The 18,378-nt window shown below is 40.6% G+C and overlaps 1 protein-coding gene across 2 annotated transcripts in view; it reads right to left on the bottom strand.

Moving 5' to 3' along the window:
- Positions 1–18,176, bottom strand: part of BIRC6 (baculoviral IAP repeat containing 6) — a 226,625-nt gene extending 208,449 nt beyond the window's left edge. The window contains exon 1 of one of the 2 annotated variants that reach the window (XM_040623077.1): positions 17,792–18,176. In XM_040623077.1, coding sequence (XP_040479011.1) covers positions 17,792–18,116 — 325 coding nt within the window. In that variant the 5' untranslated portion in view covers positions 18,117–18,176. The remainder of the gene's footprint in view (positions 1–17,791) is intronic. The other variant, XM_040623076.1, reaches the window with a different exon arrangement.
- Positions 18,177–18,378: the final 202 nt, after the last annotated feature.

Below are 18,378 nucleotides of genomic sequence, written 5' to 3'. Positions count from 1 at the left end.
TCTAAAAACAAAAATAAAACTCCTAGAGCTAATAAATGAGTTCAGAAAGGTTATAGTAAACAAAATCAATACACAAAAATCAATCAACTGTACTTCAATATACTAGAAATCTGAAGCTGAAATCTACAAAAACCAGTTACAAAAGCTTTTTTTTTTTAAGATTTTATTTATTTATTTGACAGAGAGAGACAGCCAGAGAGAGAGGGAACACAAGCAGGGGGAGTGAGAGAGGAAGAAGTAGGCTCCCAACGGAGCAGGGAGCCTGATGTGGGGCTCTATCCCAGGACCCTGGATCACACCCTGAGCCAAAGGCAGACGCTTAACGACTGAGCCACCCAGACGCCCTTACAAAAGCTTTAAAAACATAAGATAAGGGTGCCTTGGTGACTCCACTGGTGAAGTGCCTGCCTTCAGCTCAGGTCATGATCCCAGGGTCCCGGGATTGAGCCAAGCACTGGGCTCAGCTCAGGTCACAATCCCGGAGTCCTGGAATGGAGCCCCATGTTGGGCTGCCTGCTCATTGGAGAGTCTGCTTCTCCTTCTCCTTACCCCCCTCCCCCTGCTCATGCTCCCTCTCACTCTGTCTTAAATAAAATCTTTTTTTTTAAATAAAATAAAGTTTATTTGGAAAGACAAAATAATTGGAATATCTAAAACAATTCTGATAAAGAATAAAGTTGGACAAATCACATTACGTGATTTTAAGACCTACTATAAAACTTAGAGTACCACAAGAAAGTATGATAGTGGCAAATCGATAGACATATAGATCTATGGAACAGAAGAGAATCCAGAGACAGACTCACATAAACATATGATAGTGGCAAATCGATAGACATATAGATCTATGGAACAGAAGAGAATCCAGAGACAGACTCACAGAAGAGAATCCAGAGACAGACTCACTGAACTTCTAAATTATTTTTAATTGTGGTAAACTGACATGACATAAAATTTAGCATTTTAACCATTTTTAAGTGCACAGCTGAGTAACATTAAGTACATTCACACTGTTGTGCAACCATCACCACCATCCATCCACAGACTGGACGATGCAAAACTTGCAAAACTTGAGCTCTATAACCATTAGGAACTAACTCCTCCTTCCAATCTCCATATCCCCCAGTGCCCAGCAATCAGTATTCTACTTTCTATCACTATGAAACTGACTGCTTCTAAGTACCACATATAAGTGGAGTCACACAGTATCTGTCCTTCGGGATGGGCTTATTTCAATAAGCTAATTTATTATGTCTTCAGTTCATCCACGCTGCAATAAGTATCAAAATTTCCTTCCTTTTTAAGGCTAATATTCCATTGTATATATACACCGAATTTTGTTTATCCATTTATCCATCAATGGATACTTGGGTAGCATCTACTTTTTGACTTTGGGAATAATGCTGCTATGAACATGGTGTACAAATATTTTTTCAAGACCCTGCATTCAAATGGAAATTGAACCAAGATTGGAATTGTGATATCGTATGGTAATTTTATTTTCAATTGTTTGAGGAAACACCATACTGTTTTCCATAACAGCTGCACTATTTTATATTCCCACCAAGAGTGTACAATACAAGGGTTCCAATTCTCCACAACCTTGCCAACACTTATTATTTTTAATGTTAGTCACTCTAATAGGTGGGAAATGGTATCGCATTGTGGTTTTAATTTATATTTCCCAAAATGTTAGTGATGTTGAACATCTTTTCATGCGCTTTTCGGCCATTTGTATTTCTTCTCTGAAGAAAGATCTATTCAAATATTTTGCTCATTCTTTAATTGGGTTGTTTGTTTTTTGTTGTTGAGTTGTTAAAGTTCTCTATACATTCTGGATATTAATTCTTTATATATACCTTGATATGTGATTTGCAAATATTTTCTCATAATCTGTGGTTTGCTGTTTTACTTCTGATAGTGTCCTTCAATGCACAAAATACTTTCATTTTGATGAAGTCCAACTTGTCTATTTTTTTTTTGGTTGCCTGTGTCTTTGATGTCGTATCCAAAAATCACTGCCAAATCCAATGTCATGAAGCTCCCCCCTTTGTTTTCTTCTAAGAGCTTTATAGTTGTAGCTCTTACGTTTAAGGGTCCAACTTCATTCTTTTGCAATGTGGATATCCAAGTTTTCTCTGCACAATTTCTTGAAGAGACTGTCCTTTCCCCCACTGAATCGTGTTGGCCTTCTTGTCAAAAAATCATTCACCACATATGTGAGGACTTATTTCTGTGCTCTCTATTCCATTAATCTCTATGTCTGTCTACACCAGTACCACATTGTTTTGGTTATTGTAAAACTGTAGTAAGTTTTGAAATGTGAGTCCTCCAACATTGTTCTTTTTCAAGAATGTCTTGTAGAATCCCTTGAGATTCTATGTGAATTTTATGTGAGTTTTTCTATTTCTGCAAAAAACATCATTGGGATTGTGATAGAGACTGCACTGAATTTGTAAATCACTTTGGGTAGTATTGACTTTTTAACAATATACAGACAATACGAAGTGCTTATAAGGATGCAGAGTTAAGTGGAACTCATATATTTTTAATGGAAATACATAACGGCACAGCCACACTAGGTTTGACAGTTTCTGTTTTAAGATTTTTTTTTTTTATTCATTTATTTGAGAGAGAGAAGACGTGAGTGGGGGTGGGGGGGTGAGGAACAGAGGTAGAGGGAGAAGCAGACTCCCCATTGAGCAGGAAGTCTGATGAGGGGCTTGATTCCAGGACCCCAGGATCATGACCTGAGCTGAAGGCAGACACTTAACAGACTGAGCCACCCAGGCACCCTGGTTTGACAGTTTCCTGTAAGATTAAACACACACTTACCAAATGGTCCTGTAATCCCACTTCCACGTATTTACCCAGGAGACTTAAAATCTTACATTCATACAAAAACCTGTACTCAAATGTTTACAGTAGCGCTATCCATAATCACCAAAGCTGAAAACATCCAAGTCTCCTTCAATGAATGACTGACTAAACAAATGGTGACATATCCATACGATGAAATACTGTTTAGCTATTAAAAAAAAAATGTACTTCTGATACATGCAACAACTTGAGTGAATCTCAAAGACATTATGCTAAGTGCAAAAAGTCATTATCCAAAGGTTACATACTGTAGGATTCCATTTCTAGGACATTCTAAAAAAGACAAAATAGTATGGAAAAACCGCCAAAGGTTGGAGGGGAACAGGATGGGGGGAGGGGTAGATTATAAAGGAGATACCACAGGTGTTGAAACTGTATCCTAATCATAGTGGCAGTTACATGAATCTATGCATGTACTGCTAGTCACAAAAAATAGGCTATTTTATTGTAGAGTATTAAATAAAATTTTAAAATATTATAGAAGAAAAAAACATAGAAAATATCCATAATACACTATGAACTAAGTAAAGGGAGGGAAATAGTTTATAAAACATCACTGCAAACCAAATTCTATAAAAATATATTAAACAACCGGGCACCTGCGTGGCTCAGTTGGTTAAGTGTCTGCCTTCAGCTCAGGTCATGATCTCAGGGTCCTGGTATGGAGCCCTGCTCTCTCTCTCTCTCTCAAACAAAATCTTTAAAAACTTTCTTTAAAAAATATATTAAACAACAGAAAAAAGCAAATAGAAATTGTTACACACCAAAATGCTAACAATGGCCATTCCTAGGTAACAAAATCATAGGTGTCTACTCTTTTCCTTAATCTAGCTGATGTCCTACAATAAGGTAAATCACTTTTTAAATGGAAATTCACAAAGGCAGGAAACTATGTTTTTTAAAATCATTTAATCCTAATACCCACTTCAAGAAATAGTCAATTTTTTGTCAAGGCACTATCCATGAGCATCCCTACAAAACTTGCAAAAATATTATCTGAATTACGTTATCTTTGCAAACTGACAGGACACGCTGTAAAATTACATTTCCACAGAGGTAACATCAGAGTTCAATGCTTAAAATACCCTACTAATACACAGTATATAAAAACATAATTCAAAGTCAATAAAGAGGGTATAAAATTAGTGTTCTTACAATGCTTTTAAAATAAAGTAACCAAAAATAAAATCACTTAACAAAAGTTGTTAGTACACTATATTATTCAAAGCCAAAGCGACTATAAAACTACTCAGTGCAAAGGAAAGAAAGTCTGGGAAAGTTCAGGTGCCAAGCCATGAAAAACGGGTAACAAACGGATGAAACGCAATGCAGTGATAGTATTATTCCAAGTAAGAGAACCAACATCTGCCTAGGCATAAGAGTGGGTCTCCAAAAGATACAGACTTGTTGGAATTAAGAATTCTAAGTTCCAGGGTGGCTGGCCGGCTCAGTCAGTGGAGCATGTGGCTCTTGATCTCAGGGCCCTGAGTTCAAGCCCCACATTGGATGTAAAGATTACTTAAAAAATAAAATCTTTAAAAAAGAAAGAGTTCCAAGTTCCAATTCTCTCTATTCATTTTATCCAAAAGTTCCACCAAACCGCCTACTTTACTATTAAGTATCTGACATCAACTGAGAAAGTTTTAAGAACATAACTCAATCTTTAAGGACCTACATCCTGCAAGATATTTGGGGGACTATTTCAACATATATTATTCAATTTGTCACAGTTAAATCTCCCAATCACCATGGGATACAACAGTTTCATTCTTCCTTCAGGATTCTGAGCTGGCTATAATTAAGTGAAATTTGGGAGCTACCTTCCCTATTCGATATTGCTCAAGATAACCCTAACCATCTATACACAAATTCCTGTTGCTACACAAAGTTGTCCATGTGAAAAGGAACTCAGCTATAAATCAATACAATTCTATAATATGGAGCATATACCCCACGAGTTTCTATTTGGAGCTCATATTTGAAACTACTGTTCTCTGTTGAATACAGAAGGCACATATATCCAGACTAGAAGTCACACAGACCTTTCATCATTCCTCACATAGCCTACATTTTAAGTCAGTCCAAGTCAAATTCCACCCAAATATGATGAAAATCCGTCTAGCTGTTTTTGCATACTACAATAACAGGCCAACAGAAACTTCCCCGGATATCCACCCTGCTGCTTCCTCACATTACTGGGATTTTGCTCAAGGCCACTTCGGAGAAATCCTCGCAGACCACCTCACAGCACAAATTTGCCCATTACCATCTCGTACCAGCTTTAATTTCTTCCAGTATTTATCACCACTTGCTATAGTGTGTGTGAAATACATCTCTTCCCACTGAACCATGAGCTCTAGCAAAGCAAGGACTTTGTTAACTACTGTACACCTGTGCTTGACACACAATATATGTTTTTGAATAAATGAGTCATTTTCTGTGGTTCTGAAGAACTTTTTAATATATTAAAACTGTAAGGTGATAACATACAATTTTCTCATAGTTTTGTTTGTTAACAGCACATGAAACAAAGACAGTTCAGGCATGAAACTAGTTGATCTGGTACAGATAACCCTTCTCTACCCTTCATAGCCCCATTTTACCCTACCTTACTCCTGCCCCCAGTATGAGGTCACTGTCCTTGGCTGTAGGGGTATTTTGGTGAACAAGTATCAGAGCACTTAGCTGGTTCAAAAATCAACCAAAACTGAATTACAACAAAAAGAGAAACCAACAGAAATTTGGTCCTTGATACATCCCTGCTGCTTACAAGCATATTTCATTATATAGTCACAATTTAAAACACAATGAGGTAGATTTTAATAGCAGACTAACTGGGAGGGTTTTTCTTACCCAAAAAATTAAATAGAATACTATTCAATTCAAATGAAACCTGTCTCTCATTTATCCCAGGCTTATCAAACAAACTTACTCATGAAGGTTTGAACCTCTAAACCTAGGTGCACATTAGAATCACCTGGCATTCTGTTTAAAGGAAAAAAAAAAGTATGCCTGGGCTCCAGTCCAGACCACTTAAGACAGAATTCTGGGACTCAAGGGGCGCCTGGGTGGCTGTCAGTTAAGCATTTGACTCTTGATTTTGGCTCAGGTCATGACCTCAGGGTCGTGAGATAGAGCCCAATATGGGGCTCCTTGCTTAGCATGGAGTCGGCTTGAGATTCTCTCTGTCTACCTCTGCTCTTCCTCCTCCCCCACGTGTGTGTAGGTGGTCTCTCTCTCTCAAATAAATAAAATCTAAAAAAAAAAAAAAAAAAAAATACTTCGACCCAAGCAGAATATTTTTTTAAAGTTCCCCTGATGATTCTAATGAGCAACCAAGGCTGAGAACTCACTGCCCTATGCAGTCTTACTTCTCTCCTACTTCATAAATCAAAGTACAGAAATCATGAATTTAAATCATAACTTAAATTCTTGGCACCCACAATAAATCTCAAAGAAAACACTCCTATCTGCCCCATTCTAACACTTCTATCATTTTCCCTAAAGAGTAAGCATAATATACATCCCTGATTTAAATACTCAATGAGATCAAAATTACTTCCTTTTAGGAGCACCACCCTTGTCACAAGCCATTACTTTATTCTTTTTGTTATCTGTCCCTCTACTATCTCTTTTTATACCCAAGGAGTTTGTCTTTTTTTTTTTTTTTTTAAGATTTTATTAATTTACTTGACAGAGAGCAAGCACAAGTGGAGGAAGGGGTTAGAGGGAGAGGGAGAAGCAGACTTCCCACTGAGCAGGGAGCCCAACTCAGGACTTGAACCCAGATGCCTGGACCCTGGGATCATGACCTGAGCCAAAGACAGACACTTAATTGACCGAGCCACCCAAGCACCCCCCAAGGAGTTTGTCTTAACTTTTTTGTTCCCTTCACATTTGAGGTGCTACAGTTTACAAAGACATTTCTACATTATCAGATGATAAAGTAATCTGGGCAAAAATTACCAGTCAGGAGAGCATTCAACTCTTTTTTCCTTTTTTTTTTTTTTTTTTTTTTTTAGATTTTATTTATTCATCTGAGAGAGAGAAAGCACAAACCAGNNNNGGAAAGAGGCAGAGGAAGAGGGAAAAGCAGACTCCCTGCTCAGCAGGAAGTCTAACTCAGGGCTGGATCCCAGGACCCAGGGATCATGACCTGAGCCGAAGGCAGATGCTTAACCAACTGAGCCACCCAGGCGCCCCAGAGCATTCATCTCTTGACCTCAGGGTCTGAGTTCAAACCCCACACTGGACGTGGAGCCTACTTTACCAAAAAAAAAAAAAAAAAAGGTAAAATAAATAAGTAAATAAAAATAAGTAACTTAAAAAAAAAAAGAATTACCACCCCATTTTCAAGATACTAACTCTGAGAAGTTATCTTGACAAAGGCATAAGGCCATGGGCAGTACAATGCACATATCAGAAAAGTACCTCCTGCCCACTCCCCACTGTTCTTACAAACTATATTAAAGAAATCTGTTCTTGTTTATAGTCTATCTGTAGTTACAGCCAACACTGCTAAAGACAAAGTACCAATTTTTCAACAACTTAAGTATGGTTACAACTACAAATTGCCAGTTAAACAACAAAGTTATACTGGGAGCACGTTTACTTCTGCTCCCTCCCAAGTCTCACTAAAAAGACAGTAAAGAAATAAAGAGGGCATTAAACAAACCCACAAAGACAAAAAGAACAAGTTAGGAGATAAAAAGTTTTTTGAAGTTGGAGGGCAGATGGAAGAGCCTTAACAGACTCACTCGCCCTGGAAAAATCTAAAAGCTGAATCAGCAGGGAGGAAAAGCCAAAGTATCTATGTTGTAGTGGGTTTTTTAAAGATATATTTAATTATTTTAGAAATACAGTGAGAGAATGCACGTGGGTGTGCAAGTGGGGGGACGGGCAGAGGGAGAGAATTCTCAAGTACACTCCCCACTCAGCGGGGAGCCTGCCATGGGGCTCTCAATCTCACAACCCATGAGATCATAACCTGAGCCGAAGTCAAGAGTTGGACGCTCGGGGCGCCTGGGTGGCGCAGTCGTTGGGCGTCTGCCTTCGGCTCAGGGCGTGATCCCGGCGTTATGGGATTGAGCCCCACATCAGGCTCCTCTGCTATGAGCCTGCTTCTTCCTCTCCCACTCCCCCTGCTTGTGTTCCCTCTCTCACTGGCTGTCTCTATCTCTGTCAACTAAATAAATAAAATCTTTAAAAAAAAAAAGAGTTGGACGCTCAACCGACTGAGCCACCTAGGCATCCCTGTGTTGTATTATTTTTCAAATTATGTAGTAGGAAGTCTAAAATAAAAATTACTTCAAAGTAGCAGCCTTTCACAGTGTTTTTTCAACGAAAACTAAAAACATAGCTCCTGTAATAATAGGTCCCTAAATTTTTTACCTTAAACTAGGAGTTCTTACACTGAAAAATATGGTAGCCATAGGTCAGAGAGACCAAACCCAAGATCATCAGGCTATCTCATCATCCCATCCTTGTGCTCTGCACTCTAATACCAACGTGCTTGTAACAAATGCTTCCTGCTTCATGACTCTCCTCTTGCTCATGCTGTTCCCTCTACCTGGCTAACTCCTTTTATGAGCCAAGGTGTCAGCTCTTCTAAAAGTTTTCCAAATTGGGAGGCAGGGGTGATTTTAAATTCATCTTATTATCCCCATATGGCAGACAAACACCTGTTGAGTTGAACTATATAATTAAGAACACCAATCCAAAAGTAACACTTACTGCGTGCCTATGGTGGATTAAGCAGGACCTAACGTGTTATCAGTTTATTTAACCTTTTCAATAACCGAATGAGTTAGGTGTGCAGAGAGAGGTTAAGCATCTTGCCTAAGGGCACAGATAATAAGTAGCAAATCATGGTCTGAAATGCAGTCTGGCTCCAGAACCAATATCCTTAACCACTAGGCTCAGCTTTCTCTCTAACTGCCAGTGTCTTCCTAATCTGTGTTCCCAAATCCTCAGACTTCAACTCTGAATTCCTAAAACCTTCTGGACATCTCTACTTGAATATCCTTCAAGAATCTTAAAATTAACACAACCAACGTCGCTATCTCCCTCTTGCTCCCCAACCGTCTCCAACAAAAACCGCTCACCGCACTGTCTTGTATTACTTAGTTCAGTTAATAAAATACCATTCACCCAGTTACCCAAAGTAGGAACCCACACATGAGTGCTTTCCACCTTATCCATCTCTCACACCCACATTCACCAAAAATTATCATTCCTACCTTTCAAACTAACTTATACAAAGCTCTCATCACTTCTCACACCTGGGCATTAATTTCAAACATCTCTAAAAACAAATCTGATCATGTAATAACCTACAGCGGCTCCCTACCACTGACATCAAGGCAAATTTTTTTTTTTTTTAGATTTTATTTATTTATTTGACAGAGAGGGAGCACGAGCGCACAAGCAGGAGGAACAGCAGAGGGAGAGGGAGCAGCAGACCGCCCACAGAGCAGGGAGCCCATTACAGGGCTTGATCCCAGGACCCTGGGATCATGACCTGAGGTGAAGGCAGACGCTTAACAAACTGAGCCACCCAGGCACCCCTTAAGTGAGATTTCTTAAAAAAACATATTATGACCTTGTCTTTGCTTATCTCTCAGCTTCAACTCTAAACATCCCCTCACACATCCTAAACTCCAACTGGTTTCCTTCATAAACTTCTTGAATTCACCATGTTCTGAAAGACCAAAATGTCTCCATACAAGCAAGTACCCTAGCTTAAGATGATGATCCCTATAACATTCCCTCTCACTATCTCATCTTTCAAAATGAATCATAAAAGCAACCTCCTTTGAGAAGTCTTCTGTTTCCTCAGGTTAAAGAAACTACCTCGTCTGTACTCACACAGCATTCTGCATGTCTGTATTATAGTACTTATAATAACATTACACTAAAACAATTTACCTAAACACATCAGCAAACTTGCATTCAAAGGCCAAAATGTTGCCTTAATTATTTTGTGCCCCCGTGTCGTCTACCATGTGTTCAACAAATGTATAAATAAATACGAATCAACTAGCTCTTCATACTACCTTCCTCTTTTAACAATTTCAAGTCCAAAATCAATTAACTTACATAGTTTATATTTCTCCTATAATACAAAAGTTATTATAATTATGTCCATTAGATTTCACCCAGTCACATTACCACATACATGGAAAACTGGAAGAATACTGCCATTTCAACAAAATGTCTATAGCAAAAATGTCTACCATATTTAAATAGCCACTGCTACCAAAAGAATAAAAACGCAATAAAAAGCACTTAAGAGTACATATATATACAACCACCTTATGGGGTAGACACTACTTTTATCCTCATTTTATGGGATGAACTTCGAGATCAAATAGAACCAAGACTTAAGCCCAAACTGGCTCCAGAAGCTGATCTCTTAGAGTGACTCTCAGTAAGTTTAAAACTACTAAAAGACTAAGACAAATTCTTGCTAGAGCAAAACCATCTTTGAACACGTAATAAGTAGGAAAACTTCGAAGGTAAATGTAAAAAAAGTTGGATAAATTTGGAGGCTCTTAAAAACAGAGCAAAATTTTTTTTTAATTTTAATATAAATTCACTCTAATTGTGGGAAAATGTTTTGCTAATAGAACCGCAAATTGGGGCACCTGGCTGGCTCGGTTAGTACAGCATGCGCTCTTGATCTGAGGTTTGTGTGTTCAAGCCCCAAGCTGGGTAGAGATTACTTAAAAATAAAATCTTATGGGGCGCCTGGGTTTTTAAGCATTCGACTCTTGCTTTCAGCTCAGGTCGTGATCTCAGGGTCATGAGACTGAGCCAGGTTCCATGCTCCGTGCACAGTCTGTTTAAGACTCTCTCTCCCTTTCCCTCTGCCCGTTCCCCCCCCACACTTCAAGTAAATAAATAAATAAATCTTAAAATATAATTAAAAAATAAAATCTTAAAAAAATAAACTAAATAAAACAGGGGCGCCTGGGTGGCACAGCGGTTAAGAGCCTGCCTTCGGCTCAGGGCGTGATCCCGGCGTTCCGGGATAGAGCCCCATATCAGGTTCCTCCGCTATGAGCCTGCTTCTTCCTCTCCCACGCCCCCTGCTTGTGTTCCCTCTCTCGCTGGCTGTCTCTATCTCTGTCAAATAAATAAATAAAATCTTTTAAAAAAAATTAAATAAAACAGCAAATCTTTGACATAAGGCAGGTCATCACGTAGCATTACTAAAGTCAATCAATGCAACATAAAGTTTGCACTCAGCCCACAAAGAGATCTACCCGATTAAGTTTTTTATAAAGAACTCATATGCAGGGGTGCCTGGGTGGCTCAGTTGGTTAAGCATCTGCCTTTGGCTAAGGTCATAATCCCAGAGTCCTGGGATGGAGCCCCACATCGGGCTCCCCAGCAGGGAGCCTGCTTCTCCCTCTCCCTCTGCCTGCCATTCCCCCCACTTGTGCACATGCCCTCTCTCTAATAAATAAATAAAATCTTATTTAAAAAAAAAAAAAGAACTCAGATGCATTCAGGAGACAACTATCTTCTAGGGCTACTGAAATCCCCACTGTTTATTATCTTCATAAAAGAATAACTAAGACTAGGAAGGGTGCCTGAACCAAGGTAAGTCAGGAAATAGGAAGTGGTCTGAATCATTTACGATTTCCAAAACTGAGACCTACAGGAAGAGCTTACATTTTATCCAAATTAATGCAAGCCTAATTCGGAAGTAGTAAAAAAATATTTTCCACCTTTAACAAAGTGATAATAACTATGAGTTTTATCCCAAAAATATATTTCTTGAGAAACACACAGGCTAACCTAACTAGTTTCCTATGCTCCAAGACTTCTTGGAGAAGGCAGCTCTGGGCTTTAAGTCTGAACAATAAGCTCATATCAAACAAAAAATAAAGCAGTGAAAATTCACTCAATCTGAACTCCACTGCAACTGGAGTAGAGCACAGCGATCTTTTTCTCACTTACGACCACTGTCCAAATTTCTCAAATCAAATCAAAGTCAAAGGGAAATATTCACAAAGAAATGTGAAACTAGATTATTTGTCTAAAGACACTGAGCAGCTTTGCAGTTTCCTCACAGTGACAGAAATCTGCAACCCACTTCAAAACTGAAGAGACATGATTTCCTTTTACACATATGCTACAACATTAATGATTAATACCCACACACATACATCTTCAGTTACTTATGTACATATACTACATGAACAATCTGTGTATACACAGAACTAGTAATAAAAGTCTTAACTTCATTCTGACATTCAGCCACACCAATACACTGAAAGACATTTACCCAGAGATAATATTTGTCACCAACATTCACATTTCCATGTCCATTTCAATGATATCTATCTGTCCTCTGTATATAAACACTAAGTCAGTGAATATTTAAAGTAATAGTGAGGAGCATGGCAATAGCAAGCACCCATGAGGCTTAAGAGAATTAACATTCACTGTGTACATATGCCAACCAGTGTTAGGCACTTTAAACATGTTTACCACTTAATCTACACAACCATCCTATTAAATGTTGATCTTAATTTCCTGAAGCTGAAGTTCAGGAACTTTAGAGAGTGAGTTAGTAAGTGAGATAAAATTCAAAATTCAGGAATACCTAAAATATAAACACCCATTCTCTTTCTATATGCCCTCAAAAAAGTTTCTTAAAAAAGCAAACAATATAAAATGCACTCATTTAGGGGAGGAGGGCACTATTTCAGAAATCAAGAGAACACACCACCAGTAATTAAATAAGAAAATACTGAATAGGCGCACATGGCTGGCTCAGTCAATAGAGCATCCTGGGATCGAGCCCCGAATCGGGCTCCCTGCTCTGCTGGGAGCCTGCCTCTTCCTCTCCCACTCCCCCTGCTTGTGTTCCCTCTCTCGCTGGCTGTCTCTCTGTCAAATAAATAAATAAATAATCTTAAAAAAAAAAAATGTTGAGTAATGTAGTCAAGGTTACACAGTTAAATTGGGAGATGAGGGAATGCAGAAATTGGGATCTTAACCTAAGCCAACTGTCACCAAAACCAGCCTCCCTCCTATTATGCTAAATTGCAGGAACAAACTATAGCTAAAGAAAGAAACATCCTCAGTAATATAAACAATATGGTCAAGTGGTATATGTACAGCTATTTTGATTTTTAAAATCCAAAGTGCACAAATTATGCTATGAGGGGCGCCTGGGTGGCACAGCGGTTAAGCGTCTGCCTTCGGCTCAGGGCGTGATCCTGGCGTTATGGGATCGAGCCCCACATCAGGCTCTTCTGCTATGAGCCTGTTCTTTCTCTCCCACTCCCCCTGCTTGTGTTCCCTCTCTCGCTGGCTGTCTCTATCTCTGTCGAATAAATAAATAAAATCTTAAAAAAAAAAAAAACAAATTATGCTATGAAAAGATGTTCAGTATCATAGGTTATTGGGGAATTGCAAATTAAAACAATGAGATACCACTACACACCTATTAGAATGGCCACAATCCAAAACCAAAAAACACCAAATGCTGACAAGGATGTGGAGCAATAGGAACTCTCATTCACTACCACTGGGAAAACAAGATAGCACAGCTGCTTTGGAAAATAGTTTGGCAGTTTCTTACAAAACTAAACATAATCCTAACACACAATCTGACATTTGTGCTCCTTGCTACTTATCCAAATGATCTAAAAACTTAAGTCCACACAAAAACCTGCACACAATATTTATAGCAGCTTTATTCCCAACTGCTGAAACCTGGAAGCAACCAAGATGTCCTTCAGTAGGTGAATGAGTAAATGAACTGTGGTCCATCCAGACAATGGAATATTATTCAGTGCTAAAAAGCAAATGAGCTACCAAGCCATGAAAAGACATGGAAAAACTTAAATGCATATTTCTTTTTTTTTTTTAAGATTTTATTTATTTATTTGACAGAGACAGCCAGCGAGAGAGGGAACACAAGCAGGGGGAGTGGGAGAGGAAGAAGCAGGCTCCTAGCGGAGAAGCCTGATGTGGGGCTCCATCCCAGAACGCTGGCATCACGCCCTGAGCCAAAGGCAGACGCTTAACGACTGCGCCACCCAGGCGCCCCTAAATGCATATTTCTAACTGAAAGAAGCCAAACTGAAAAGACTGTGTAATTCCAACTGTATGACATTCCAGAAAAGGCAAAACTATAGAGACAGTCAAAAGATCAGGGAGTGGCAGGGGATAGGAGAGAGGGACAGGTGAACAGGCAGAACAGAGAGGATTTTTATGAAAGTGAAACTATTCTGTATGATATACCCATTTTTCAGAACCCACAGAAGGTACAACACCAAAAGTGAACGCTAATGTCCACTGTGGACTTGGGTGATGATGATGTGTTAATGCAGGACCACTGATTGTAACAAACACATTGATAGTGAAGAGAGGTTTTGTGTGCACAGGAGTAGGAGGTATCTAGGAACTGTGGACTTTCTGCTCAATTTTACTATGAACCTGAAACTACTCTAAAAAATAAAATTTTAGAAAAGAAAGGAGAAAAAAAAGGTGTTCATTTACCAGTTAACATGTAAGGAAGCATCCATTTAATATACTCATTAACCTACACACACAATTCAAAAATATTTATTAATATTTTGTACTGGGCGTCCTGAGGAGGAGATAAAAATGAGAGAACAGGTTCCTTCCCACAAGGAGTTTTAATATAGTTAAACAGACATCATATATTCACAAAAAGCTAAATAAAATGGAATTTAAATATTTCAAGACAGAAAACATACCGCAAACAGTAAGTTGCCAAATTACTAAAATAGACATTAAGAGGACAATATGTGCATAGGGGTTCAGTGGATCACTTCAGACTAAAAGTATCAGGAAGTTGAGATCTGCTCTAGGTCCTGAAAAATGGCTAAGATATGTCTGGAGGGAACTGGTGTTTTCCAAGAAAAAGCAAAACTACCGAGTTAGGAAAGGAAATCAAATGAACCAGTTCACAAAACTAAATAGGGAGATAAGACTACAGAGACGGGTAGAAGCCAAATCACAGAAGTCAAAGAATGCCAGGCCAAGGAATCAGCCTAGATACTCCGAATTCTTAACTCTTAAATGCTAAAAGGGAGCAAATACTTGCCTAACCTATGTTATACTAATAGCTCTTAACCTGGTGAAAGTGTATTTATAAACATTTTATGTCAGATACAGATATATACTAGCAGACATAGTCAAAAATTCACCACCTTTGCTACCCAACTGAATATATATATACACCCAAGTCCTGCTCCCACCCTTCAATTTCCAATCTACTCTAATAAACTACCCATAACCTTATAACCTGAACCTATTCAGAATACACACAACTCTACCACCCAATAAAATTGTATATGGTTACACCACTCTTTTTCCCTCACACAAAGATGTCTTTCCTCTGGGGTATAAAAGAAAGTGGCTCCTTGCCCCTTAACTGCAAAGAGGGGTCATCTTAGGACCATGGTCACTACTGGCACCTTCTCCTTGTTCTATTTATAGGACTGTCACCCTCTATTAATCATTAATAGCAAACCTCCTAAATAAATATGTAAAACACATACATATTCCAGGCAAGACAAAAAATGCAGCATTCCCTCCTCAATCACCTGAAAAGATGACACACATAAGACTCTATACAACCTCTGGTAATTATTATCAATAACTGCAATTCTCATTAAATGAAAACATTTCAGATTTTGCCCACTGTTACTTTCAAAGCTTTTCTGTAATCCTTCTGTTTACCATAAACTCTTCCACAGATTTTAAATCATATACTCAAACTTCAATGCATGAGCATCTGCAACCGTATCCAATCCCACACTTTCCTAATTAACAAATTTCCCGACATATCCCAGCTAAGTTATCCCACATCAGTGATGTTCTAAGCGTGTACCCTTAATCTTGTGTTAAATCCTAAAACCCTCCCCTTTAAAAATCTACCACTATAGTGACTAGTTTCTTCCCTTTCATAACAGACACATTCATACATGTCCAATTTCCTCAACCATTTATAACAAACTCTAATACACATTTTTTTCAAACATAGGCTCCAAGCATAAAAACACCCCAGTAGACTCCTTTCTATCAAAACCATTTTAAAACTTCCATTAATATGGCTTTTTATAAAAAATTCAAATACATATACTATGATACCAATTGGTCAGTTTAAAATCACAAAAGACAGTATTAGATATTGTTTAAAGATACAAGCATATACTGAAAAACACAAAAATGTGTGAAAAAAATAAAACCAAATTAAAGAGAATGTTCATGGGGGGAGGACTGGAGGAACACAATCCAAGAGACAGGAGGCTTCAACTTTCTAATGTTTTATTTCATGAACAGAATCAGGCATACGTGGTTGTTCATCTTATTCTTTATACCTTTCTGTATTTGAAATATTTTAAGTGCGTTTAAGAGGAAAGATATCCAATTACTAATTAGTATCTCCCTCTCATACATAGTGACAAGTTGTTACGGCCAAATCACAGTTACTACTCATTGTTACATCTGGGACACCCCTCCTGTCCTTTACCTAAGCCAAGAAAAGAAAAATTACAAGCCTACAGTCCAAAACTTACTCTTAGACATACCTTAGATATGATCCAGGTTTATATTCCATAGCTATATACAATCCATTTCTTTCACAGCTCTCACATCGATAAGTTATATCTCTCATCCTTCTATCCATACATTGCTATTAACTCTTAGTGCCTTGTTACACAGTAAACTAGAATAACGACCTTTCCTTATTTGTTTATGTTAAAATATAAGTGAATTGTTAAGCCACATAACTAATTTACTTGGCTGAATGCAGTCATATATACCTCTGAGCACGAGTCTAACTCACTCATATACTAACTTTTCAATCTCAATTTATAATATCTATATTAAACCACACATCATTTAACCGCAAATGAAATGTCATCTCAGCCAAACACAACTTAGCCAGGGCAATTCCAAAACACTCCACTCCACTACACAGAGCGTTCACCTAATGCATAAAGTCCCGTCCCTGGAACAACGTTTACACCACCTGGAAGTGCTCTCCTCCACTGGCGAGACTCAGACATACCTCCGAATGCTAACTTTCGGCCCGTTGTGGTAAAACAAGGAGAGGGCCTTAAGTTTCACCTCATCACGAACCCAAAGGAATCTATATTTCATACACCGCAGGTCCTGAGTTTCTCATCACTAGGGGGTAGAAGTTGGAAGCCCTGAGCTAAGGGACAAGGTCTAGTCTTCCATGGCGTCCGCCAGAGTCCTGAAGTCGTCGACGGAACAGTTCAGGCAGCCGGCCCGCCTACTTCCCTCCCCACCCCCACTCCAGGCGCACCCCACCCCCACCCCCGGCGCGAAGCCCGCTCTACATCCCTGCACCTGCGGGTCCTACGAACAGCCGAGTATCCGCTTCTCTCCACCAGAGGGAAGGGCTTAGGTGCCGGCTCCGACGCTCGCCTCCGGCCACCAGGCTCTCACGTCGGGACCAACCGGGCGACCCGTTCGCTCCCTGATCTAGCAGAAGGCAGCAGCGACACCTTCTCCAGAACCGACCCGGGGGCCTGGCCTTCTCAGGTGCCGAGCTCCGAGGCCTCCTCACCTCTCCCAGAGGACCACCTACACCGGACGCTCAAGGCCCAAAAGGCAACTCCTACCACTCCCCGACCCGGCAGTCTTTTCTTTCCAGCTGCCGCCGCTGAAAAAGCGAAGCCTCACGGTCCTCCTCCACCAGCTTCCGGGCCTCGGTTCACAGTCAGGCCTGAGCCCCCAGCCCTGCCCTCGGCCACCCCATTCCCGTCACGCCGCTTCCCCTCCGCCGAAGACCGAGCCCCGGGGCTGGGCGGCTTCCTTCCCCGGCATTCAGCGGGCCCTGCTCCTCCCGCGGCGGGCCCGGCCCCCGCCCGGCGTGCCGCACACTCACCGCTGAGCGCTGAGGCCTGCAGGGTGGCCCCCGAGGTGCCGTCGATGACTTTGATGGTCCCGCGACTGGTGACGGCCAGGATGGCGTTGAGCGCCGGGTGGTAGGAGAGGCTGTGCAGCCCGTCGGCGTCGCAGCGCATGCAGCCGTCTCGCAGCACCAGCCACTCCGAGACCCCGGCCGCTCCCGCCCCCGCCGCCGAGGAGCAGCCCGGGCCCGAGGCCGCCGCAGCCGCAGCCGCCATCTTCCGGCCTGCGCTCAGCACAATCACACTGGGAAGCGGCTCAGTGACAGTCCCGGGAGGTGCAGCACCACCGCCAGTCACCATCCGGGGCCAGGGGGCAAGCGGAGCGCGTTAGCCGGAAGTGAAGTCAGGCGCCGGCACGCACGCGGGACGTCGGCCGCGCGCCCGGAGGGGCCAAGCTCGAAGGGAGGTTGGCGGGGGAGGGGGAGAGGGAGCGAAAGAGGCGGGACCCAGGGAGGGGGCGGGCAGCGGGCGGCTGGAGCATGCGCGGGAGGGCTCGTGCGTGCCACGCGCCCCTCGTCTGGCCAGCACCGCGTCGGCACTGTCCCAGTTTTTTTTTTTTTTT

Source organism: Ursus maritimus, unplaced genomic scaffold (genome assembly GCF_017311325.1).
Source record: "Ursus maritimus isolate PB19 unplaced genomic scaffold, ASM1731132v1 scaffold_6, whole genome shotgun sequence".
Taxonomy (NCBI): Eukaryota; Metazoa; Chordata; class Mammalia; order Carnivora; family Ursidae; genus Ursus; species Ursus maritimus.
The sequence above is the reverse complement of the archived record's forward strand: the minus strand, read 5'-3'. Positions and strand labels throughout refer to the sequence as shown.